Source organism: Chlorocebus sabaeus, chromosome 6 (genome assembly GCF_047675955.1).
Source record: "Chlorocebus sabaeus isolate Y175 chromosome 6, mChlSab1.0.hap1, whole genome shotgun sequence".
Lineage (NCBI taxonomy): Eukaryota > Metazoa > Chordata > Mammalia > Primates > Cercopithecidae > Chlorocebus > Chlorocebus sabaeus.
Genome location: NC_132909.1, coordinates 56,794,333 through 56,820,301, shown reverse-complemented (window position 1 = coordinate 56,820,301; position 25,969 = coordinate 56,794,333). Strand labels below are relative to the sequence as shown.

Here is a 25,969-nt window from a genome sequence, read left to right as displayed (position 1 = left end):
GTGATGGAGCAAGACCTAGAGTCCCTTCCAGGGCCAGATGGATCTCATAATTCCTGATGGGATAGGTGGAGGGAGGGTCTCGAAGGTGGGTAGAATATTAGATCTCCAAAGCTGTCCACATCCTGATTCCTGGAACCTGTGAATATGGTTCCTGACATAGCAAAAGGAACTTTGTGGGATGGGATTAAATTAAGGATCTTGAGGCCAGGCTCAGTGGCTCACATCTGTAATCCCAGCACTTTTGGAAGCTGAGGCGGGTGGATCACGAGGTCAAGAGTTCAAGACCAGCCTGGCCAAGATAGTGAAACCTCATTTCTACTAAAAATACAGAAAATTAGCTGGGCGTGGTGGCGGGCACCTGTAATCCCAGCTACTCGGGAGGCTGAGGCAGGAGAATGGCTTGAACCTGGGAGGTGGAGGTTGCAGTGAGCCGAGGTCACGCCATTGCACTCCAGCCTGGGCAACAAGAGTGTAACTCTGTCTCAAAAACAATCAAGGCCATGCGCTGTGGCTGATGGTTGTAATCCCAGCACTTTGGGAGGCCAAGGTGGGCGGATCGAGGAGTTCGAGACCAGCCTGGCCAAAATGGCAAAATCCTGTTTCTACTAAAAAATACAAAAATTAGCCCAATGTGGTGGCAGGTGCCTGTAGTTCCAGCTACTCGAGAAGGGGAGGCTGGGAGGATCGCCGAACCTGGCAGACAGAGGTTGCAGTGAGCCGAGACTCTGCCATGCACTCCAGCCTGGGCAACAGAGTGAGACTCCATCTCAAAAAAAACAAACAAAAAAAACCAAAAAAAAGATAGCACTCTTAGTCTCTCTCTCTCTCTCTCTCTCTCTTTCTTTCTCTCTCTTCCCCTCTCTCTCTCTCTTCCTCTCTCTCTGTCTCTCTCTCTCTCTTCCCCCCTCTCTCTCTCCCTCTGTCTCTGTCTCTGCAAGATGTGGGAGGTAGGCAGCTGGGCTGCTATGGAAATCTGTCTCACTGTTCCTAGGTGGGGCCCTTGATTCATGTTCCAAGTCAGCAGCTAGACACTTTGCTGTCCAGCCAACCGTCAGGAATGAGGACTCCCAGGCAGGAACGGAAGACTCAGGCATTCTTCTAGCAGTCTGGGTCATATCATTTTCTCCAAACACTCAAACCAAAGCTGTCTTCTTTCAAGTTTTTGACCCAAGTGTCACATTTCTTTTCTTTTCTTTTTTCTTTTTTTTTTTTTTTTTGAGACAAGGTCTCACTCTGTCACCCAGGCTGGAGGGCAGTGGCACAATTGTGGCTCACTGCAACCTCTGCCTCCCGGGTTCAAGTGATTCTCCTGCCTCAGCCTCCCGAGTAGCTGGGATTATAGGCGCCCACTACCACGCCTGACTAATTTTGTGTTTTTAGTAGAGATGGGGTTTCATCATGTTACCAGGCTGGTCTCGAACTCCTGACCTCAGGTGATCCACTGCCTCGGCCTCCCAAAGTGCTGGGATTACAGGCCTGAGCCACCCCGCCTGGTCAAGTGTTGTATTTCCAGAGAGGGCATTATCTGTTTTTTTTTTTTTTTTAAAAAGACTTTCCTTTAGTGTAACTTAACAGATAATCTGAAGTTAAACCGACAAACACATGTGTATTAAGATGGATTCATCTGAAGTATTTTCTGTTTGTTTCATAGGCAGAAATCGTCGGGTCTTTAGGTGGCATCTTCCACTTATTTTCTTTGTCACAGGTGGGGATGCTTGTAGTGGATCAAGGGAAGGTAAGTAACTTTGCAGGGGGAAGAACTACTCAGAGGACCTTTGCCTAAGCCCAGGTTTTCGTTACAACTCACACATTCTTAAACATTTATTTATTTATTTATTTATTTTATTTTATTTTATTTTATTTATTTATTTTTTGAGATGGAGTCTTGCTCTGTCGCCCAGGCTGGAGTGCAGTGGCACCATCTCAGCTCACTGCAAGCTCCGCCTCCCAAGTTCACGCCATTCTCCCGCCTCAGCCTCCCGAGTAGCTGGGACTACAGGTGCCCACCACCAAGCCCGGCTAATTTGTTTTGTATTTTTAGTAGAGACGGGGTTTCACGGGGTTAGCCAGGATGGTCTCGATCATCTGACCTCGTGATCCACCCGCCTTGGCCTCCCAAAGTGCTGGGATTACAGGCTTGAGCCACCGCGCCCCGCCAATAATATATTTTTGTTTAACTATTTTAAAATAGTATCGGGCCGGGCTCAGTGGCTCAAGCCTGTAATCCCAGCACTTTGGGAGGCCGAGACGGGCGGATCACGAGGTCAGGAGATTGAGACCATCCTGGCGAACACGGTGAAACCCCGTCTCTACTAAAAAATACAAAAAAACTAGCCGGGCGAGGTGGCGGGCGCCTGTAGTCCCAGCTACTTGGGAGGCTGAGGCAGAAGAATGGCATAAACCCGGGAGGCGGAGCTTGCAGTGAGCTGAGATCCGGCCACTGCACTCCAGCCTGGGCGACAGAGCCAGACTCTGTCGCAAATAAAATAAAATAAAATAAAATAAAATAAAATAAAATAAAATAGTATCATTGGCCGGGCGCGGTGGCTCAAGCCTGTAATTCCAGCATTTTGGGAGGCTGAGACGGGCAGATCACGAGGTCAGGAGATCGAGACCATCCTGGCTAACATGGTGCAACCCCGTCTCTACTAAAAATACAAAAATTACCCGGGCGAGGTGGCGGGCACCTGTAGTCCCAGCTACTCGGGAGGCTGAGGCAGGAGAATGGCGTGAACCCGGGAGGCGGAGCTTGCAGTGAGCTGAGATCCGGCCACTGCACTCCAGCCTGGGCGACAGAGCAAGACTCCGTCTCAAAAAATAAATAAATAAATAAAATAAAATAAAATAGTATCATTTCCTTTTTTATTTATGTGAGACTGATTCTTACCGTATCACCCAGGCTGGAGTGCAGTGGTGTCATCTGGGCTCACTGCAGCCTCCGCCTCCCGCACTCAAGTGATTCTTGTGTTTCAGCCTCCCGAATAGCTGGGATTACAGGTGCCTGCCACCACGGCCAGGTAATTTTTTTTTTTTTTTTTTTTTTTGAGACGGAGTCTCACTCTGTCCCCCAGGCTGGAGTGCAGTGGTGCAATCTAGGCTCACTGCAAGCTCCACCTCCGGGGTTCATGCCATTCTCCTGCCTCAGCCTCCCGAGTAGCTGGGACTACAGGCGCCCACCACCACGCCCGGCTAATTTTGTGTGTTTTTATAGAGACGGGGTTTCACCATGTTAGCCACTATGGTTTCGATCTCTCGACCTCATGATCTGCCCACCTCGGCCTCCTAAAGTGCTGGGATTACAGGCGTGAGCCACCGCGCCCAGCTAATTTTTGTATTTTTAGTAGTGACAGGGTTTCACCATGTTGGCCAGGCTGGTATCGAATTCCTGACCTCAAGTGACCCCCACCCCCCGCCCGCCCCACCTTGGCCTCCCACAGTGCTGGGATTACAGGTGTGAGCCACTGCACCTGGCCCGATAGTACCATTTCAGTATGTAATCAATATAAACAACTCATGGATGAGATAGTTTACATTTTTCTGTACTAAAGCTTCAAAATGAGGCCAGGTGCAGTGGCTCATGCCTGTAATCCTAGCACTTTGGAAGTCTGAGGCGGGCAGATCATTTGAGGTCAGGAGTTTGAAACCAGCCTGGCTAACATGGTGAAACCCCATCTCTACTAAAAACACAAAACAAGTAGCCCGGCATGGTGGCGGGCACCTGTAATCACAGCTACTTGGGAGGCTGAGGCGGAAGAATCACTTGAACCTGGGAGATGGAGGTGGCAGTGAGCCGAGATCGTGCCAGTGCACTCCAGCCTGGGCAACAGAGCCAAATTCCATCTCAAAAATAAAATAAAATAAAATAAAATAAATCTTCAAAATGCATTGAGCATTTGACACTAAGAGTAATTCTCTATTCAGTGCTAAATTTTCAATGGTTAAACTGAAATGTGGCCGGGCGCGGTGGCTCAAGCCTGTAATCCCAGCACTTTGGGAGGCCGAGGCGGGCGAATCACGAGGTCAGGAGATCGAGACCATCCTGGCTAACACAGTGAAACCCCGTCTCTACTCAAAAGAATACAAAAAACTAGCCGGGTGAGGTGGCAGGTGCCTGTAGCCCCAGCTACTGTGGAGGCTGAGGCAGGAGAATGGCGTGAACCCGGGAGGCGGAGCTTGCAGCGAGCCCAGATCGTGCCACTGCACTCCAGTCTGAGCGACAGAGTGAGACTCCGTCTCAAAAAAAAAAAAAAAAAAAAAAAAAACCATACTGAAATGTAACCCTATCAAAATAATAAAGTTGTATTTAATAAAAATAAAAAAAGAAAGGCAGATCTGTGGCTTCTTTGCTTTCTTTGCTGTCCCCTGCACCGGCTAGCCGGACTCCTCTTCCCTCATTAGGACTCAGTGGGACTCCACAGTAGGGTCTGGGGAGAGGCTGAAAGCTGTCTTTTTCTCCCAGGGCATGTTCAAGTACTCAGACCACCCCCTCAACCGGAGTTTGGGGCTGTCTTTTGACTATAACGGGACTCTCGACATCGTCATCGCCCCCGGCCAGAAAGGCATCCTGCTCCTGTGGTTTGAGAAGAGCCTGTTGTTTTCCCATAATGCAGGTGAGCCCAGGGGCCCAGGGCGGGGCTGCTGCCCAGTGGCCTCCTCCAGAGGGGCCAGGTACAGCCTGGATAAAGGGAGGGGAAGGAGCGACCCCTCCACCACTCGATTTTTTTTTCTCTTCTGTGTTCCGAGTGGACCACAAGCCCATAATCACTCAGTGGATCTCTCTGTGTCCTTGCCAGCTTCCTGGCTTGCAGGATACTTAGGGCTGGGTAGACAGTGACAACTGAAATAAGTGATGGTGACAAGAGTCTCCATCATGGAGGTTTATTCTGCTAGCTTTAGGGCGCATCCAGGAAAAACGCCAGTCAGACACCTCTGAGGCTGCTTTTCCAGAGTTTCAGGAGGCTTCGTATTTAACATTTCTTTTTCTTTTTCTTTTTTTGAGATGGAGTCTCGCTCTGTTGCCCAGGCTGGAGTGCAGTGGCGCAATCTTGGCTCACTGCAAGTTCCGCCTCCCGGGTTCACACCATTCTCCTGCCTCAGCCTCCCAAGTAGCTGGGACTACAGGCGCCCGCCACCACGCCCAGCTAATTTTTTTTTGTATTTTTATTTTTTGTATTTTTAGTAGAGACGGGGTTTCACCATGTTAGCCAGGATGGTCTTTGTCTCCTGACCTCGTGATCTGCCCGCCTTGGCCTCCCAAAGTGCTGGGATTACAGGCGTGAGCCACCGCGCCCGGGACTACAGGTGCGCCACCGTGCATAACTTACTTATTTTTTGTGGAGACGGGGTTTCACCTTGTTGCCCAGGCTGGTCCCAAACTCCTGGGCTCAAGCGATCCTCCAGCCTCAGCCTCCCAAAGTGCTGGGATTACAGATGAGAGCCATCTAGCCCGATCTGTTTTATTCCTTATAGTGGTCACCTGTATTGTCTTCTGACATTCCGTTGTGTTCAAGCCACTGGTTGACAAAAAACTCAACAGCCCTCCCTCTGAGCTTGCTGATAGAGACGACTAATGGGGGTCGGATTTTCTTTTTCTTTTCTTTTCTTTCTTTTTTTGTTTTTGAGATGGAGTCTGGCTCTGTCACCCAGGCTGGAGTGCAGTGGCGCGATCTCGGCTCACTGCAACCTCCACCTCCTGGGTTCGAGCGATTCTCCTGCCTCAGTCTCCCAAGTAGCTGGGATTACGGGTGTGTGCCACCATGCTCGGTTAATTTTTGTATTTTTAGTAGAGACAAGGTTTTGCCACGTTGGCCAGGCTGATCTCGAACTCCCGACGTCAAGTGATCTGCCCATCTCAGCCTCCCAAAGTACTGGGATTATAGGCATGCACCCCTACGCCTGGCAGAAGGGTTGGGTTTTTTTAAACCAAAGCACATTCCTTGTCATGCTTAACAAAATTGTGTTTCAGTGCTGTGTTTTCCTTGATTCATTCTCCTTTGAACAGCGAACCTCTCAAAAGCTATAAGGAACATTGAAGAGCCACTGGCCGGGTGGGCTGGGTGGTGGCACGGGTAGCTGGGGTCCCAGTAGTAGACATCCCCTTTCCCATGATGCACACGGGGCCTCATGCACCTGTCCTGTTACCTCCTAGGTCAGCTCGTCGACACCGTCCGGGTGAAAAAAGGAGAACAGACCTTGTTTACTTCCATTTTTGAAGCCCAGATCACCATCCACAACATTGCTGTCAGTGCGTACTTGACCCACTGGTAGCCTAGAGATATTTAGACCTGGCTTATTAACCATAGGCCTGCCAGACGCAACCCAGCCAAAACATGAAATCAGCCAGGTGCGGTGGCTCATGCCTGTAATCCCAGCACTTTGGGAGGTCGAGGCGGGCAGATCACCTGAGGTCAGGAGTTCGAGACCAGCCTGGCCAACATGGCGAAACCCGCCCCCCCCCAACTAAAAATACAAGAATAAGCCAGGTGCGGTGGCGGGGGACTGTAATCCCAGCTACTTAGGAGGCCGAGGAAGGAAGAATCGCTGGAACCCAGGAGGTGAAGGTTGCAGTGAGCAGATCGCACCATTGCACTCCAGCCTGGGCAACAGAGTGAGACTCCAAAAAAAAAAAAAAAAAAAGCTTCAACTCTTTATTTTTTCATATTGCTTGGCTTTTCCACGTGAACTTTGTGATTATAAACCAGAAAATAGCTGTCATATTATTTTTTTCTTCTTTCTTTTTCTTTTTCTTTTTTTTTGAGACGAAGTTTCAATCTTGTTTCCCAGGCTGGAGTACGGTGGTACGATCTCTGTTCAGTGTAACCTCTGCCTCCTGGATTAAGTGATTCTCCTGCCTCAGCCTCCTGAGTAGCTGGGACTACAGGCACACACCACCATGCCCGGCTCATTTTTGCATTTTTAGTAGAGAGGAGGATTCACCATGTTGTTGGCCAGGCTGATCTCGAACTCCAGGCCTCAAGTGATCCACCCCCTTGGCCTCTCAAAGTGCTGGAATTATAGGCGTGAGCCATTGCACCCAGCCATACTTATCTTTTGGTCCACAGAAAGGACCAGCATTTCAATTTTCATTTGGTCTTGTTTTGTTTTTCCTAGATGAAAACGAACTGGCAGTTATAACTCGGGAGGATAATTTGTATTACGGCAATCTGGGCATCGTGCCAAGTTCCATAATCAAAGTAGGTAAAAAGAAAGTGGGGTTACAGGCTGGGTGCGGTGGTGCACCCCTGTAATCCCAGCACTTTGGGAGGTCGAGGTGGGAGGATCATCTGAGGTCAGGAGTTCAAGACCAGCCTGGCCAATGTGGTGAAACCCCGTTTCTACCAAAAATACAAAAATTAGCCGGGAGTGGTGGTGGGCACCCGTAATCCCAGGTACTCGGGAGGCTGAGGCAGGAGAATTGCTTGAGCCTGGAAGGCAGAGTAAGACTCTGTCTCAACAACAATCAAAAAGAAAGTGGGGTTACAAATTAGTTGGTAAGGAATAATGGTCTTGTTCACAAACTTCTGAACCTCTTTTCGAAGGCTAGAAATCACTCTAGTTAGCAAAATAATAATACCAGTAACAATAGCTAAAAGGGGAAGAGTTTTCAAAATACAACAGGTGCTGGTCTAGCACTTTTGTGTATTACATTATTTAACCTTGACCATCATCTTAGGAGTAGCTCCTCATGTCGTCCCTATTTGACAGATGGAAAAACTGAGGCACAGAGACCTAAGTCATCTGTCCCGGCTCAAAGTGGTACTAAGTGGTGGCACAGGTGTCATCTGACATCCTCTTGTGCATTATGCCTATCTAATTTTTTTTTTTTTTTGAGATGAAGTCTCACTGTCGCCTAGCCTGGAATGCCGTGGCACAATCTCGGCTCACTACAACCTCCATCTCTCAGATTCAAGCAATTATTCTGCCTCAACCTCCCCAGTAGCTGGGATTACAGGCGCACGCCACCACACCAGGCTAACTTTTGTAGTTTTAGTGGAGTCAGGGCTTCACCATGTTGTCCAGGCTGGTCTTCAACTCCTGACCTTAAGTGATCCACCGGCCTAGGCCTCCCAAAGTGCTGGGATTACAGTCGTGAGCCACTGTGCCCGGCCACTGTGCCTATCTAATTGTATTTCCAAAAGAAAGAAAAAAATTAAAAAATTATATTTCCATCCTCACAGTAACTCCGTGAAGGAGATAATGTCATCCCCCATTTACAAATGAGAAAACAAAAACTCCAGCTTTTTTTTTTTTTTTCTCTTTTGAGACAGTGTCTCACTTCGAAACCCAGGCTGGAGTGCAGTGGTGTGATACTGGCTCGCTGCAGTCTTGACCTCCAGGGCTCAGGTGATCCTCCGACCTCATGATCCGCCCATCTCGGCCTCCCAAAGTGCTGGGATTACAGGCTTGAGCCACCGCGCCTGGCCCAACTCTGTTTCTTAGTAATAATAATAATAAAACTAACAAAAATTTAAAATAAAAGAATTATTTTGGCCAGGTACAGTGGCTCCTTCCTGCAATCCCGGTACTTTGGTTCCAGGAGTTCATGACCAGCGTGGGCAACATAGTGAGATTCTGTCTTTACTAAAAATATGAAAATTAGCTGGGCATGGTGGTGCATGTCTGTAGTCCCAGCTACTTGTGAGGCAGGAGAATGGCTTGAACCTGGGAGGTAGAGGTTACAGTGAGCCAAGATCGCGCCACTGCACTCCAGCCTGAGCGACAGAGTGAGACTCCATCTCAAAAAAAGAATTTACCTTCTTTAAATCTGCGTCATGACCGGGCGCAGTGACTCATGCCTGTAATCCCAGCACTTTGGGAGGCCGAGGCAGGTGGATCACGAGGTCAGGAGTTCAAGACCAGCCTGACCAACATGGTGAAACCTGTCTCTACTAAAAATACAAAAATTAGCTGGGCGTGGTGGCGTGCGACTGTAATCCCAGCAACTCGGGAATCTCTTGAACCTGGGAAGCGGAGGTTGCAGTGGGCCAAGATCACGCCACTGCACTCCAGCCTAGGCGACAGAGCAAGATTCCGTCTCAAAAAAAAAAAATTCTGCATCATGAAATAAAATTTAAATCTCCAGAAAAACAATGAGAATGATTGGATCTCAGGAATCATTTTGTTCTTAGTTTGCAGACCAACACGTCTGGTCGGAAGACGCAGTCCTGATGTTCAGGAGCTCAGGGATTCTGGAAATACTGACCCCACTGCGTGACGCAGCCTTTGCAGCTTTTGATTTCCAGAAGTGCCTCCTGAATATCCAGGCAATTCTCATGGACCCTGAACTTCACGTTGGAAGATGCAATGTATGTGATCCTAACTGTTTAGATCAATGTTCAATGCACTTTTAAAAAAAGACAAATTCAACCTGGGCATGGTGGTGCATGCCTGTAGCCCCAGTTGCTCGGGAGGCTGAGGCTGGAGGGTTGCTTGAGGCCAGGAGTTCAAGACCAGCCTGGGCAACATAGACCCACTTCTAAAACAAAAAAAAAAAGTTTTTTTTAAAGCTGGGCGTTGGTCAGGTACGGTGGGAGACTTTGGAGACTGAGTCTTTGGGAGGCCGAGGCGGGCGGATCATTTGAGGTCAGGAGTTCCAGACCAGCCTGGCCAACATGGTGACACCCCATCTCTACTAAAAATACAAAAATTAGCTGGGTGTGGTGGCGGGTGCCTGTCACTCCACCTACTCAGCATGCTGAGGCATGAGAATCTCGTTAACCTTGGAGGCAGAGGTTGCAATGAGCCGAGACCACACCACTGCACTCTAGCCTGGGTGACAGAGCAAGACTTCATCTCAAAAAAAAAAAAAAAAAAAAAGTTGGGCGTGGTAGTGTGTACTCTCAGCTACTCGGGAGGCTGAGGTGTGAGGATCACTTGAGCCCAGGAATTAGAGTCTGCAGTGAGCTATGATGGAGTCACTGCACTCCAGCCTGGGTGACAAAATGAGACCCCCAATTTCTAAAAAACTAATATAAAAAAGAGAAATTAACAAAATAAGAGAGACAACAAGATAGTATTCATCACTAGTAAGAGATAGATCACATCACCCACTGAACCTTGCCAACGCGATCAAACTCCAATCTGATGGGGTGAGCATCACTCCAGCTGCCAATTTGCCGGAAATACAAAAGACAGAGGAAAGGGTTCACCTGCACCAGGGAAATCCAGACTTTGAGAAATGCTACAGGCCCAACAGCTTGGGGGCTTGCTTCCAAAATCCGTGGAAAGGAAAAGGGGTCCGGGCATGGTGGCTCAAGCCTGTAATCCTAACACTTTGGGAGGCCGAGGCGGGCAGGTCACGTGAGGTCAGGGGTTCAAGACCAGCCTGGCCAACATGGTGAAACCCTGTCTCTACTAAAAATACAAAAATTAGATGGGCGTGGTGGCACATGCTTGTAATCCCAGCTACTCAGGAGGCTGAGGCAGGAGAATCGCTTGAACCTGGGAGGCAGAGGTTGCAGTGAGCCGAAACTGCACCACTGCACTCCAGCCTGGGTGATAGAGTGAGACTCCAAGTCAAAAAAAAAAAAATAAATAAATAAATAAATAAATATATATATATATATATATAGTTTTTGCAGAGACAGGAGTCTCCCTGTGTTGTCCAGGTTGGTCTCAAACCTCTGAACTTAAGTGATCCTTTGCACCTCAGGATTACAGCTGTGAGCCACTAAACCCAGCCAACGAACCTGTAGATTGAGAGAGGATTAAAAGACATACCCGTGTTGGGAAATGGACAAGACTGTTATGGTCTGGAGATGCATACTAGGGCGGCTCTACTCTAAAGAAACAGAAAGAAACCGGGCACGGTGGCTCACGCTTATAACCCCAAGCACTTTGGGAGGCCGAGACGAGAGGATTGCTTGTGCCCAGGAGTTTGGGACCAGCCTGGCAACATAGTAAGACCTTGCCTCTACCAAAAAAAAAAAAAAAAAAATTAAATTAGCCAGGCATGGTGGCACACACCTGTCGTCCCGGCTACTCGGGAGGCTGAGGGAAGAGGATTGCTTGATCCTGGGAGGTCAAGGCTGCAGTGAGCCATGATCAAACCACTGCACTGCAGCCTGGGCGACAGAGCGAGATCCTATCTCAAAAAAAAAAAAAGAAAGAAAGAAAAGCAAAAAAGCAAAGCAAAAAAAAAAAAAAAAGCAATTACTGCGAATGTCAGGGTTGGGGAATACTTCTGGAGAGAAGGGAGGGGCTGGCATTGTGCCCAACTTGAGCCCTTTCTGGAAATAAAGAGTCTAGTGGGGAAGCCAGAGGCACAAGTGGAGATTCAGGCGGCAGCACCAGGAGGGTCCTTTCCTCCTTCCCACCTCCTTGCCCTTTCTTTCTGGAAACAGGAGCATGATTGTCTTTCTTCTTTGCCTTCCTAACTAGATAGAGTTTCTGAAAGGAGAATTTACATACAGGATGTATACCATTGACATGCACAGCCAGCTGGAACTGACTGCTTTGTTGATACCCCAGCCAGGCACATCCCTGATTCCTCTGGTAAGTACATCTCGGTGTTTCTGCTATCGGGATTCTCAGCCACATGCCCGGTGCCCACTCCCAGATTCTGGAAATCCCTTGGCATCCCCCACAAGGAGAGACGCTACTCAGGCACTCACGATTCTGCATAGAAATTGTCTCTATGTGTCTTTTTTTTTTTTTTTTTTTTTTGAGACAGGACCTCGCTTTGTCCATTAAGCTGGAGTGCAGTAGCGTGATCTCGGCTCACTGCAACCTCTGCCTCTCAGGCTCAAGCAATACTCCTGCCTCAGCCTCACGAGTAGCTGGGATTACCGGCATGTGCCACCACACCTGGTGAATTTTGTATTTTTAGTGGAGATGGGGTTTCCCCATGTTGGCCAGGCTGGTCTTGAACTCCTGGTCTCAGGTGATCTGCTCACCTCAGACTCCCAAAGTGCTGGGATTACAGGCGTGAGCCACCGTGTCCAGCCATTTCTGTGTGTCTTCCCCCTCCACCAGCCTCTGCATGTCTGGGCGTGATGAGGTTGTGGCTGTCCAGCTGGCCGCCTGGCCTGTCTTGTGCCGTCTCTGTGCCTCCTCCATCCTTCTCAGCTGCTCATAAATTCATTTTCTATTCTTTACTTTTCTTTTTTTTTTCTTTTCTTTCTCTTTTTTTTTTTTTTTTTGAGACGGAGTCTTGCTCTGTCGCCCAGGCTGGAGTGCAGTGGCGTGATCTCCTCTCACTGCAAGCTCCGCCGCCTCCTGGGTTCACGCCATTCTCCTGCCTCAGCCTCCCTAGAAGCTGGGACTACAGGCGCCCACCACCACGCCCAGCTAATTTTTTTGTATTTTTCAGTAGAGATGAGGTGTCACTGTGTTCGCCAGGATGGTCTCGATCTCCTGACCTCGTGATCCGCCCGCCTTGGCCTCCCAAAATGCTGGGATTACAGGTGTAAGCCACCGCGCCTGGCCTGTTTTTTTTTTGTTTGTTTTGAGATGGAGTTTTGCTCTGTTGCACAGGCTGGCACAATCTCGGCTCACTGCAACCTCTGCCTCCCAGTTTCAAGCAATTCTCCTGCCTCAGCCTCCCAGGTAGCTGGGATTACAGGTGCATGCCATCATGACTGACTGAGTTTTGTATTTTTAGTAAGACGGGGTTTCGCCATGTTGGTCAGACTGGTCTTGAACTCCTGACCCACAGGCGTAAGCCACCGCGCAGGCCTCATTTTCCTAACTCAGCCTGTTGCTCAGGCTTCTCTTGCTAACAGCTAAAAGCCCTGACCCCATGGCCTTTCCCCACCCAGCAGGAAGTGCTTGGATGTTTCTAGATCCAAATCTAAGTGTCTAAGCCTAGATATCAGTTGCATGTACAGATGGTCCCACAATTTTTTGACTTTACAATGGCACAAAATCGATTACGTTCAGTAGGAACTGTGCTTCCAGTACTGATACAACTTTTCTGTTTTTCACTGTTAGTATTCAGTAAGTTACATGAGGACCAGGTGCGGGAGCTCACACCCGTAATTTCAGTACTGCAGGAGGCTGAGGTGGGAGGATCACTTGAACCCAGGAGCTCGAGACTAGCCTGGGCAACATAGTGAGACCCTGTCTCTACAAAAAATATAAAAATTACGAACTGGGTGTGGTGGCGCATGCCTGTAATCCCAGCTACTCGGGAGGCTGAGGCAGGAGAATCACTTGAACCCGGGAGGCAGAGGTTATGGTGAGCCGAGATCATGCCATTGCACTCCAGCCTGGGCAACAAGAGTGAAACTCTGTCTCAAAATAAATAAATAAATAAATAAATAAATAAATAAATAAATAAATAAATATAAAAATTAGCCAGGTATAGTGGCATGCACCTGTAGTCCCACATACTTGGGAGGCTGAGGTAGGAGGATCACTTGAGCCCAGGAGGTTGAGGCTGCAGTGAGCTATAATCATGCCATTGCACTCCAGCCTGGGTAAGAGAGCAAGACCTCATCTCTTAAAAAATAAAAAATTTGTCCAGGTGTGGTGGCTCACGCCTGTACTCCCAGCACTTTGGAAGGCCAAGGCGGGCAGATTGCCTGAGGCCAGGAGTTCAAGACCAGCCTGGCCAACATAGTGAAACCCTATCTCTACTAAAAATACAAAAATTAGTCGGGTGTGATGGCAGGCACCTGTAGTCCCAGCTACTCAGGAGGCTAAGGCAGGAGAATCACTTGAATCTGGGAGGTGAAGGTTGCAGTGAGCTGAGACCACGCTTCTGCATTCCAGCCTAGGCGATAGAGTGAGACTCCGTCTCAAAAAAATAAATAAAAATAAATAAATATAAATTTAAAAAAATTAAAAGGAGGTAAATTATTGCTTCATGAGGACAGAGTTTCTGTTTGGGGTGACGAGAAAGTTTTGGAAACAGATGGTGGTGATGGTTGCACAATATTGTGAATCTACCGAATGCCATTGAATTGTATACTTAAAGGTGGGTAAATTCATCCAGATGTATTATCTATTTCTACAAACATTCAGGAAGGCTGGACCCCTGAAATGTCAACGTCGTGATCCAGGGGGTGGAAGGGCGAGCGGGTTTTGTTCTCCTTTTAGTATTGCTTGGTTTGTTCTCAACTTAAAGTAGTCTGGGTTAACTTCCAATGCTTGGTAGGTTAGGTCTATTAAATGCATTTTCAGGCCGGGCATGGTGGCTCACACCTGTAATCTCAGCACGTTGGGAGGCCGAGGTGGGAGGATTGCCTAAACTCGGGAGTTTGAGACCAGCCTGTGCAACATGGTAAATCCTCGTCTCTACTAAAAATACAAAACTTAGCTGGGTGTGGTAGCGTGCTTGTAATCCCAGCTATTCGGGAGGCTAATGCATGAGAATCGCTCGAACCCAGGAGGCAGAGGTTGCCGTGAGCCGAGATCAGACCACTGCACTGCAGCCTGGGTGACAGAGTGAGACTCTGCCTCTGAAAAAAATAAAAATAAATAAATAGGCCAGGTGCGGTGGCTCATGCCTGTAATCCCAGCACTTTAGGAGGCTGACACAGGCATATCATCTGAGGTCAGGAGTTCGAGACCAGCCTGGCCAACACGGTGAAACCCCGTCTCTACTAAAAATACAAAAATTAGCTGGGTGTGTTGGCACATGCCTGTAATCCCAACTACTTGGGAGGCTGAGGTAGAAGAATCACTGGAACCTGTGAGGCAGAGGTTTCAGTGAGCCGAGTTTGCACGACTGCACTCCAGCCTGGGTGACAGAGTGAGGCTCCATCTCAAAAATACATTAATAAATAAATTAAATAAATAAATAAATAAATAAATGCATTTTCAACTTCTTCTTCTTCTTTTTTTGAGACAGAGTTTCGCTCTTGTTACCCAGGCTGGAGTACAATGGCATGATCTCAGCTCACCGCAACTTCCGCCTCCCGGGTTCAAGCGATTCTCTTGCCTCGGGCTCCCGAGTAGCTAGAATTACAGGCATGTGCCACCACGCCCGGCTAATTTTGTATTTTTAGTAGAGATGGGGTTTCTCCATGTTGGTCAGGCTGGTCTCAAACTCCCGACCTCAGGTGATCCACCTGCCTTGGCCTCCCAAAGTGCTGGAAGTGCAGGCGTGAGCCACTGCGCCTGGCCAACTTTTTTTTTTTTTTTTGGTAGAGATGGGATCTTGCTGTGTTGGTCAGGCTGGTCTCAAACTCCTGACCTCCAGTGATCCACCTGCTTTGGTCTCCCAAAGTGCTGGGATTACAGGCATTGGCCACTGTGCCCAGTCCTGGTTTTTCATCTGAAGGTGTGCTGGGGTCACTGCAGGGGTTTGTCGCCCTGTCCCGCCTGCTGGCTCCGTACAGCCTGAGCTTCTCTGCTCCCACTCCCAGGTGATGGTGAGCAACCCCCACTCCCTGGGGTTCCAGGCCACCTTCTACGAGAACGGTTACACGTCAGACGGGAACACCAAGTACAAACTGGTGAGCCACGTCCCCACCAAACCCCGTCGCCTGTCCCTTGAGGGCCCCCCTCTTCCTCCTTCCCTTATCAGCAGAAAATGCTGAGGAGTTTCCAGGGTGCATGGCCCCTGGCTGTGCCCCGGGATGGGAAGGTGATCAGGCAGCCGTCGCCCACGCGCTTGACCTCATTAAAGTGTCACACGGGAGAGACCCGGATGGCATGACAGGGAGGAGCCTAACTCAGCCCGAGAAGGGTGGGCGGAGATCTGAGTTAGCTGGGTAAACTGAGGCATGAGGATTGAGTCAGGGCAGTTTCCACAGGGCAGGGGCCTGACCAGGTGCAAGTCGGTGACGGCAAACTCCTTTGACCAAGTTCTTCACATCACATCTAGGTGAGTGAGGAAAACAATCGCTCCTCACTACGGGTCCCCAGAACTCAGGGAGCACGGGAATGGGCGCCATCATATTGGGGCCGTTGTTTCTATGAACTTCCAGAAGGCTTTCACAGGCGCTGGGATTAGAACAGAGCACGGCTTGGCTGGGCGCAGTGGCTCACGCCTGGAATCCCAGCACTTTGGGAGGCCAAAGCAGGTGGATCACTGGAGGTCAGGAGTTTGAGACCAGCCTGGCCAACATGGTGAAACCCTGTGTCTACTAAAAATACAGAAAGAAAAAAAAAAAAAAAAGCCGGGTGTGGTGGCGGGCACCTGTAGTCCCAGCTATGCGGGAGGCTGAGGCAGGAGAATGGCGTGAACCTGGGAGGCGGAGCTTGCAGCGAGCCGAGGTCGCGCCACTGCACTCCAGCCTGGGCGACAGAGCGAGGCTCCGTCTCAAGAAACAGGAAAAAAAAAAAAAGGCAAAAATTAGCCAGGCACGGCAAGGCTCACCTGTAGTCCCAGCTACTTGGGAGGATGAGGCAGGAGAATCGCTTGAACCTGGGAGGCGGAGCTTGCAGTGAGCCAAGATGGTGCTACTGCACTCCAGCCTGGGCAACAGAGAGAGACTCCATCTCAAAAAAAAAAAAAAAAAAAAAAAAAAAAAGAACAGAGTGGGACTAAGAGGCTTCCAGGTTTGTCTCCCCACGTCCCCTCCAACACCCCATCTCTCCCAATGTCCTGAGTTGGGGGATGCCCGTGGTGTTCCACAGATGTACTTGGGATTTTCTCTCTTGACCGCACAGGATATTTACTTAAAACAGCAACAGCACTGGGGCAGGACGGACTTCAACTTCACTTCCAGGTATGTTGTCTCCCGGCAGAGGTGCGGACCGGGCTGCCTACAGGGGTTCCCTTAGCAGGAGCGAACAGAAGCAGGGCTGAGATCAGACCCCCAGCTTTAGAACAATAAAACAAGGTGATTAAAACACTTTACAAGAGCCGGGCACGGTGGCTCATGCCTGGAATCCCAGCACTTTGGGAGGCCGAGGTGGGTGGATCCTGAGGTCAGGAGTTCGAAACCAGCCTAGCCAACACAGTGAAACCCCATCTCTACTAGAAAATACAAAAAAAAAATAGCTAGGTGTAGTGGCAGGCACCTCTAATTTCAGCTACTCGGGAGGCTGAGGCAGGAGAACTGCTTGAACCCAGGAGGCGGAGGTTGCAGTGAGCCGAGATCATGCCGTTGCACTCTAGCCTAGGCGACAAGAGTGAAACTCTGTCTCAAAAAAAAAAAAAAAAAGAGCCAAGTGTAGTGGTGGGCGCCTGTAATCCTAGCTACTCAGGAGGCTGAGGCACGAGAATGGCTTGAACCCAGGAGGCAGAGGTTGCAGTGAGCCGAGATGATACCACTGCACTCCAGCCTGGGCAACACAGTGAGACTCCATCTCAAAAACAACAACAAAACAACAACAAAAACACTTTATAAATGGCGGTCCCTCAAAACACTGAAACATGGAATTACCATTTGCTCCAACAAACCCACTGCCATCCATCCAAAAGAATAGAAAGCAGGGGCCAGGTGCAGTGGCTCACGCCGGTAATCCCAACACTTTGGGAGGCCACAGTAGGCAGATCACGAGGTCAGGAGTTCGAGACCAGCCTGACCAACATGGTGAAACCCTATCTCTACTAAAAATACAAAAATTAGCTGGGCGTGGTGGCGCGTGCCTGTAATCCCAGCTACTGGGGGGCTGAGGCAGGAGAATCACTTGAACCCGGGAGGCAGAGATTGCAGTGAGCCGAGATCATGCCTCTGCCTTCCAGCCTGGGTGACAGAGAGAGCCTCCGTCTCAAAAAAAAAAAAAAAAAAGAATAGAAAGCAGGGACTCAGGGAGATATTTGCATACCTGTGCTCACAGCAGTGGGATTAATAACAGCCAAAAGGCGAAATCAACCCATGGATCCATCACCAGATGAAAGGATGAACACAGCATGGTCCATCTTCACATCACAACATGACTTAGACTAAAGAAGCAAGGGAGTCCTGGGCCGGGCACAATGGCTCACACCTGTAATCTCAGCACTCTGGGAGGTCAAGGCGGGCGGATCACCTGAGGTCAGGAGTTTGAGACCAGCCTGGCCAACATGGTGAAACCCATCTTTACTAAAATTACAAAAATTAGCTGGGCGAGGTGGTGTGTGCCTGTAATCCCAGCTATTCAGGAGGCTTTGGCAGAACTGCTTGAACCCAGGAGGCAGAGCTTGCAGTGAGCCGAGATTGTAGCTGGGACTACAGGTGTGTGCCACCACGCCTGGCTTTTTTTTTTTTTTTTTTTTTTTGTATTTTTAATAGAAATAGAGTTTCACAATAGTAGCCAGACTGGTCTTGAACTCTTTTTTTTTTTTTTTTTTTTTTTTTGAGATGGAGTCTCACTCTGTCGCCCAGGCTGGAGTGCAGTAGTGCAACCTCAGCTCACGGCAAGCTCCGCCTCCCGGGTTTATGCCATTCTCCTGCCTCAGCCTCCCGAGTAGCTGGGACTACAGGCGCCCGCCACCACGCCCGGCTAGTTTTTTGTATTTTTAGTAGAGACGGGGTTTCACCATGTTAGCCAGGATGGTCTGGATCTCCTGACCTCGTGATCTGCCCGTCTCAGCCTCCCAAAGTGCTGGGATTACAGGCTTGAGCCACTGCGCCCGGCCAGTCTTGAACTCTTGACCTCAAGTGATGTGCCTGTCTCGGCCTCCCAAAGTTCTGAGATTACAGGCATGAGCCACCGAGGCCAGCCCTATACACTTTTAAACTATCAGATATTGTGAGAATTCACTGACTATCACAAGAACACCAAGGGGGGAACTGTCTCCATGATCCAATCACCTCCCATCAGGTCCCTCCCCTGACATGTGAGGATTACAATTTAAGATGAGATTTGGGTGGGGACATAGAACCAAACCATATCAGATGGATAAATGGGTAGATAGATGAGTGGATAGATGGATGGAGAGATGGATGGATGGTTGGCTGGATGGGTGGGTGGATGGATGAATGGATGGATGGATGGGTGGGTGGGTGGATGGATGAGTGAATGGATGAATGGATGGGTGGGTGGATGGAATGGATAGATAGATAAATGGGTAGATAGATGAGTGGTTGGATAGAGAGATGGATGGGTGGATGGATGGATGGATGGGTGGGTGGATGGAATGGATGGATGGATAAATGGGTAGATAGATGAGTGGTTGGATAGAGGGATGGATGGGTGGATGGACGGATGGATAGATGGGTGGGTGGAATGAATGGATGGAAGGATGGATGAGATGGATGGATGGGTGGATGGATGGATGCATAAATGGATAGATGGATGAGTGAATGGATGGATGGATGGGTGGGTGGATAGAATGAATGGATAAATGGGTAGATGGATGAGTGGATGGGTAGAGAGATGGAAGGGTGGATGGGTTGATGGACAGACGAATGGGTGGGTGGAATGAATGGATGGATGAGATGGATGGATGGATGGATGAATGGATGTATGGGTGGAATGAATGGATGGATGAGATGGATTGACGTATGGATGGATGGATGGACGAATGGGTGGGTGGAATGAATGGATGGAAGGATGGATGAGATGGATGGATGGATGCATGGGTGATTGAATGGATGGATGAGATGGACTGATGTATGGATGGATGGATGGATGAATGGGTGGGTGGAATGAATGGATGGATGAGATGGATGGATGGATGGATGGATGGATGAATGGGTGGGTGGAATGAATGGATGGATGAGATGGATGGATGGATGGATGAATGGATGTATGGGTGGAATGAATGGATGGATGAGATGGATTGATGTATGGATGGATGGATGGACGAATGGGTGGGTGGAATGAATGGATGGAAGGATGGATGAGATGGATGGGTGGATGGATGGATGGATGGGTGATTGAATGGATGAAAGGATGAACGAAATGCAGCCGTGTTGTTGACAAGGGTGCTGTTCTTTAATAACACAGGTTCCATTGCCTTGCAGCTTAAAGAGAGCCACCATGTCTACCTTAACTGTGGACATAGCAAACAAGGAAATTTCATGTGTGGATATCAAGCCACTGGTAGGTCCCAAATCTTGGCTGTCCCATATTCGGTGTCGTAAGTGTTAAGACGCATGGAAGCTGGCCCTGAGGTTGCAGTGAGCAGAGATAGTGCCACTGCACTCCAACCTGGGTGCAACAGAGCGAGACTCTGCCTCAAAAAATAAAAAGAATTAAAAATAAAAATAAACATTCATGGCATAAAAAAATGTATGGCTGCATGCTTCCACACAGATGAACCTCGAGGAGATCCCACAGGGTGAGAGAAGCCAGGCACGAAAGGACACATCCTGTGTGATTCCACTGTTAGGAGGTCCCTAGAGTCATCAGATTCATAGAGACAGAAAGTAGGATTGGGGGTGTCAGGGGCTGGGGAAGGGGGTGATCGAGGCAGTTGAATGCAGGCAGTCACCCTGTTGGCCACGCTGGTCTCGAACTTTTGATCTCGGGTGATCTGCCCGCCTCGGTCTCCCAAAGTGCTGGGATTACAGGCGTGAGCCACTGCACCTGGCCAATTTTTTTTATTTTTAGTAGAGATGGAGTTTCACCCATGTTGGCCAGGCTGGTCTTGAACTCCCTTTTTTTTTTTTTTTTTTGACATGGAGTCTTGCTCTGTCGCCCAGACTGGAGTACAGTGTCACGATCTCGGCTCACTATAACCTCCATCTCCCAGATTCAAGCAATTCTCCTAACTTCACCCTGCCGAGTAGCGGGGAGGTTTTTGTTGTATTTTTAGTAGAAATGGGGTTTCACCATAGTAGCCAGGCTGGTCTTGAACTCTTGACCTCAGGTGATGTGCCCGTCTCGGCCTCTGAGCCACCACACCCAGCTAATTTTTGTATTTTTAGAAGAAACTGTGTTTCACCATGTTAGCCAGGCTGGTCTCGAACTCCTGATCTTAAGTGATCTGCCCGCCTTGGCCTCTCAAATTGCTGGGATGACAGTCATGAGCCACTGTGCCCAACCTGGTCTTGAACTCTTGGTCTTGTGATCCTCCTGCCTCAGCCTCCCAAAGTGCTGGGATTACAGGCCTGAGCTCCTATACCTGACCAGTTTTTTTGTTTTTTTTGTTTTTTAAATGAATCTTGCATTCTGTTCTAAGGTAAATCCATGTTTGTCTTGCTTTTTGGTTTGCTTTGTTTATTTATTTATTTTTGAGACAGTTTCACTCTTGTTGCCCAGGCTGGAGTGCAGTGGCACGATCTCGGCTCACTGTAACCTCCACCTCCTGGGTTCAAGCAATTCTGCTTCAGCCTCCCAAGTAGCTGGGATTACAGGCAAGCCCCACCATGCCTGGCTAATTTTTTGTATTTTTAATAGAGCTGGGGTTTCACCACGTTGGCCAGGCTGGTCTTGAACTCCTGACCTCAGGCAATTTACCCGCCTTGGCCTCCCAAAGTGCTGGGATTACAGGTGTGAGCCACAGCGCCTGGCTGTTTTTTATTTTTAGATACAGGGTCTCACTCTGTCTCCCAGGCTGAAGCACAGTAACACAATCAAGGCTTACTGCAGCCTCAACCTTCTGGGCTCAAACGATGTTCCTGCCTCAGCCTCCCAAGTAGCTGGGATTACAGGCGTGCACCACCACGCCCGGCTAAGTTTTATTTTTCATAGAGACAAGGTGTCACTATGTTGCCCAGACTGGTCTCTAACTCCTGGCCTCAAGCAATCCTACTGCCTCAGCCTCTCAAAGTGCTGGGATTACAGGCGTGAGCCACTGCGCCTGGCCCGTGTTTGTCTTAATACAAAACAGCTTTCAAATACCAGAAGTCCTCTGGTCCTGTGGCTTTTAGACTCCATTGTATAACTCTGAGGGTGCCATGCAGCACTGCAGTTTGAGAAGCATGTCCCTAAGGCTGTAAAGTAACCCCCAATTGCTCTTTCTATCTTCTTTCTCCTTTTTGTTTATTCATTCCAGGCCATTGATTGATTGATTGATTCATTCATTCATTCATTCATTCATACATGCATGCATGCATTTTGTTTTCCCCATGCTCTCTGTGTACCAGGGATTTTGCTGGACTCATAAATTAGTTCTGGGCCTGGCACAGTGGCTCACATCTGTATTCCTAGCACTCTGGGAGGCTCAGGCAGGTGGATCACCTGAGGTCAAGAGTTGGAGACCAGCCTGGCCAACATGATGAAACCCCGTCTCTACTAAAAATACAACAATTAGCCAGGCATGGTGGCAGGCACCTGTAATCCCAGCTACTTGGGAAGCTGAGGCAGGAGAATCGATTGAACCCAGGGGGAGGATGTTGCAGTGAGCTGAGATTGGGCCACTGCACTCCAGCCTGGGTGACAGAGCAAAAACTCCGTCTTAAAAAAAAATCAATTAGGCCGGGCGCGGTGGCTCAAGCCTGTAATCCCAGCACTTTGGGAGGCCGAGACAGGCGGATCACGAGGTCAGCAGATCGAGACCATTTTGGCTAACATGGTGAAACCCCGTCTCTACTAAAAAATACAAAAAACTAGCCGGGCGAGGTGGCGGGCGCCTGTAGTCCCAGCTACTCGGGAGGCTGAGGCAGGAGAATGGCTAAACCCGGGAGGCGGAGCTTGCAGTGAGCTGAGACCCGGCCACTGCACTCCAGCCTGGGCGACAGAGCGAGACTCTGTCTCAAAAAAAAAAAAAAAAAAAAAAAAAAAAAATCAATTAATTAAAAGAAAAAGTTGGCCAGGCTCAGTGGCTCATGCCTGTAATCCCAGCACATTGGGAGGCCGAGACGGGGAGATCACGAGGTCAGGAGATCGAGACCATTCTGGCTAACACGGTGAAGCCCCGTCTCTACTAAAAAAAAATAAAAATAATAGCCGGGCATGGTGGCGGGCACCTGTAGTCCCAGATGCTTGGGAGGCTGAGGCAAGAGAATGGCATGAACCCAGGAGGCGGAGCTTGCAGTAAGCTGAGATCGCACCACTGCACTCCAGCCTGGGCGACAGAGTGAGACTCTGTCTCAAAAAAAAAAAAAAAAAAGAAGAAGAAAAAGAAAAAGTTAATTCTGGTCTCTGTGAAGCCACTAACAGCTCGTCAGGTGACACCGGGAGTTTAGTTAGCCCTACCCCAGGCTCTCAGAGCTTAAGCTCCGCGGGGCCAGCTGCAGTTACAGTGCATCCCAGGCATCCAGGGACACGCTATTGGAATCCAGGCCACATGGTTTCCAAACCGTTCCAATGGGAGTGTGTCCCTGTATAGGATTCACTGTGTCTGGGTGACCCTCACTGACCTGGGTCCACATTTCTGTCTCCTCTGCAGTCGACACTGATTTCAGTTGGCTGTGATCTGGATAAAAAGATCGTCATTCAGAAGTAAGTATGCTGAGGCCAGGTGCCGTGTCTCACGGCTGTGATCCCAGCACTTTGGGAGGCCGAGGTGGGCAGATCACTTGAGGTCAGGAGTTCAAGACCAGCCTGGCCAACATGGCGAAACCCCGTCTCTACTGAAAAAAAAAAAAAAAAATTATCGTGGTGGCAGGCCTGCAATCTCAGCTACTTGGGAGGCTGAGGCTGGAGGATCACTTGAACCTGGGAGGTGGAGGCTGCAGTGAGCTGAGATTGAGCCACTGCACTCTACACTCCAGCCTGGGTAACACAGTAAGACTCTTGTCTGGAAAAACAAACAAACAAACAAACAAACAAAAAGAAGTAAGTATGTTGCTATTGGAGTGGAGTGGGGAGAGGGGAGGAGGGGAGTTGTTGGGGCACCATTAGCCACATGGTAACAATTGCTGAGGTGGATGACTTTCGATTATTCTGTTTAGTTTTGTATGTATTTACTATTTCCATAATAAAAAGTTAAATGATTCACCCTAATAGGTTAACTTTGTTTCCAGCACATTGGACTCCCCTCTTTCACCTGTTGGTGATATCCACTTTTTTTTTTGTTTTTTTTTTTGAGACCGAGTCTCGCCCTGTTGCCCAGGCTGGAGTACAGTGGCACGATCTCAGCTCACTGCAACCTCCGCTTCCCAGGTTCAAGCGATTCTCCTGCCTCAGCCTCCCTAGTAGCTGGGATTACAGGCAGCCATTATCACACCTGGCTAATTTTTGTATTTTTAGTAGAAACGGAGTTTCACCATGTTGGCCAGGCTGGTCTCAAACTCCTGACCTCAAGAGATTTGCCCGCCTCAGCCTCCCAAAGTGCTGGGATTACAGGCATGAGCCACCGCGCCTGGCCTAACACAATTTTTAAAATAAATTTTTTAAAAAGCCAGACCAGCTACACCTCTAATGGCAAAGTGCAGAGCCGTTTCCTGCCATGCCCCTCCCAGAGTTGGGGGTCTCTCGTTTTTTTGTTTGTTTGTTTGTTTTCCATATCTGCTCATTTGGCAACTGCTCATGCATTGGACAGAAAGGTGTGCCCTCCCTTTTTAATTTATTTTATTATTTTGTTTTTATTTTTATCAATTTATTTTTGAGACAGAGTCTTGCTCTGTCACCCAGGCTGGAGTGCAGTGGCGCGATCTCAGCTCACTGCAACCTCCACCTCCCAGGTTCAAGCGATTCTCCTGCCTCAGCCTCCCAAGAAGCTGCGATGAGAGGCACGTGATACCACGCCTGGCTAACTTTTTGTATTTTTTTAAATAGAGACAGGGTTTCTCCATATTGGCCAGGCTGGTCTCAAAACTCCTGACCTCAGGTGATCCGCCTGCCTCAGCCTCCCAAAGTGCTGGGCCTGAGCCACCACGCCCAGCCTCTCCCTTTCTGTCCCATCCATAATGATTTGGTTCCTTGTGGGGTCACACAATTGCTCAATGTCGTCTTTTGCTTGCAGCACAGTTTCTGCCTGTTCCGAGGGCATCCTGGATGCCTTGGCCCTGCAAGACAATTACAGCTTCATCATCGACAAGTAAGCCAGTGTCCCCCCGGCAACACCTGAAAACCCAAGGCAACAATCAGGCCTGCAAAAGCCAAGAGCAAATTAGGAATTGTATTTATTCATTCATTCATTCATTCATTCATTCATTCATTCATTCATTTATTTTAAGAGATAGGGTCTGGCCCTGTGGCCCAGGCTGGAGTGCAGCGGTGCGATGATAGCTCACTGCAGCCTCGACCTCCTGGGCTCAACTGATCCTCTTGCCTCAGCTGGCTGGTCCCACGTGCTGTCCCGCTCAGTGAGTGTGTGCTGCCACGCCGATACGAGAGTCTGGGCCTTAGTCAATTTGTGCTGCTTTGAAAGACTACCCCAGGCTGCGTGATTTATAAAGAAAAGAGTTATGGCCGGGTGTGGTGGCTCACGCCTGTAATTCCAGCACTTTGGGAGGCCGAGACGGGCAGATCACTTGAGCTCAGGAGTTCGAGACCAGCCTGGCCAACATGGCAAAACCTCATCTCTACTAAAAATACAAAAATTAGCCAGGCATGGTGGTGGGCGCCTGTAATGCCAGCTACTCGGGAGGCTGAGGCAGGAGAGTTGCTTGAAACCGGGAGGCAGAGGTTGCAGTGAGCAGAGATCGCACCACTGCACTCCAGCCTGGGCGACAGAGGGAGACTCTGTCTCATTAAAAAAAAAAAAAAAAAGGAGGGGGCAGTGGGGAGGAGGCTAGGTGCAGTGGCTCACACCTGTAATTCCAGCATTTTGGGAGGCTGAGGCAGGAGAATTGCTTGAGGCCAGGAGTTTGAGACCAGCCTGGGCAACCTAGAGAAGAAAAAAAAAAAAATTAGGGTGGGGGGATGGTGGGAGAAGGTGCCAGGTTCTTTTATTTATTTATTTATTTTTTTTTTTTCCGAGACGGAGTCTCGCTCTGTCGCCCAGGCTGGAGTGCAGTGGCCGGATCTCAGCTCACTGCAAGCTCCGCCCCCGGGTTCACGCCATTCTCCTGCCTCAGCCTCCCGAGTAGCTGGGACTACAGGCGCCCACCACTTCGCCCGGTTAATTTTTTGTATTTTTTAGTGGAGACGGGGTTTCACCGTGTTAGCCAGGATGGTCTCGATCTCCTGACCTCGTGATCCGCCCGTCTCGGCCTCCCAAAGTGCTGGGATTACAGGCTTGAGCCACCGCGCCCGGCCGGTGTCAGGTTCTTAAACAACCAGTTATCATGGAAGCTGAGATTGAAAATCCACTCACTACCATGAAGATGGCTCTAAGCCATTCATAGCCCTGCCCTTGTGGTCTAAACACCTC

General features: G+C 49.2%; 1 protein-coding gene across 1 annotated transcript in view; it reads left to right on the top strand.

Moving 5' to 3' along the window:
* Positions 1-25,969, top strand: part of CATSPERD (cation channel sperm associated auxiliary subunit delta) — a 58,223-nt gene that overhangs the window by 20,097 nt on the left and 12,157 nt on the right. Inside the window, exons 8-18 of the mRNA XM_073017065.1 lie at positions 1,652-1,735; positions 4,460-4,610; positions 6,149-6,244; positions 7,111-7,193; positions 9,129-9,305; positions 11,380-11,493; positions 15,312-15,401; positions 16,561-16,619; positions 19,788-19,866; positions 23,099-23,151; positions 24,617-24,691. Coding sequence (XP_072873166.1) covers positions 1,652-1,735; positions 4,460-4,610; positions 6,149-6,244; positions 7,111-7,193; positions 9,129-9,305; positions 11,380-11,493; positions 15,312-15,401; positions 16,561-16,619; positions 19,788-19,866; positions 23,099-23,151; positions 24,617-24,691 — 1,061 coding nt within the window. The remainder of the gene's footprint in view (positions 1-1,651; positions 1,736-4,459; positions 4,611-6,148; positions 6,245-7,110; positions 7,194-9,128; positions 9,306-11,379; positions 11,494-15,311; positions 15,402-16,560; positions 16,620-19,787; positions 19,867-23,098; positions 23,152-24,616; positions 24,692-25,969) is intronic.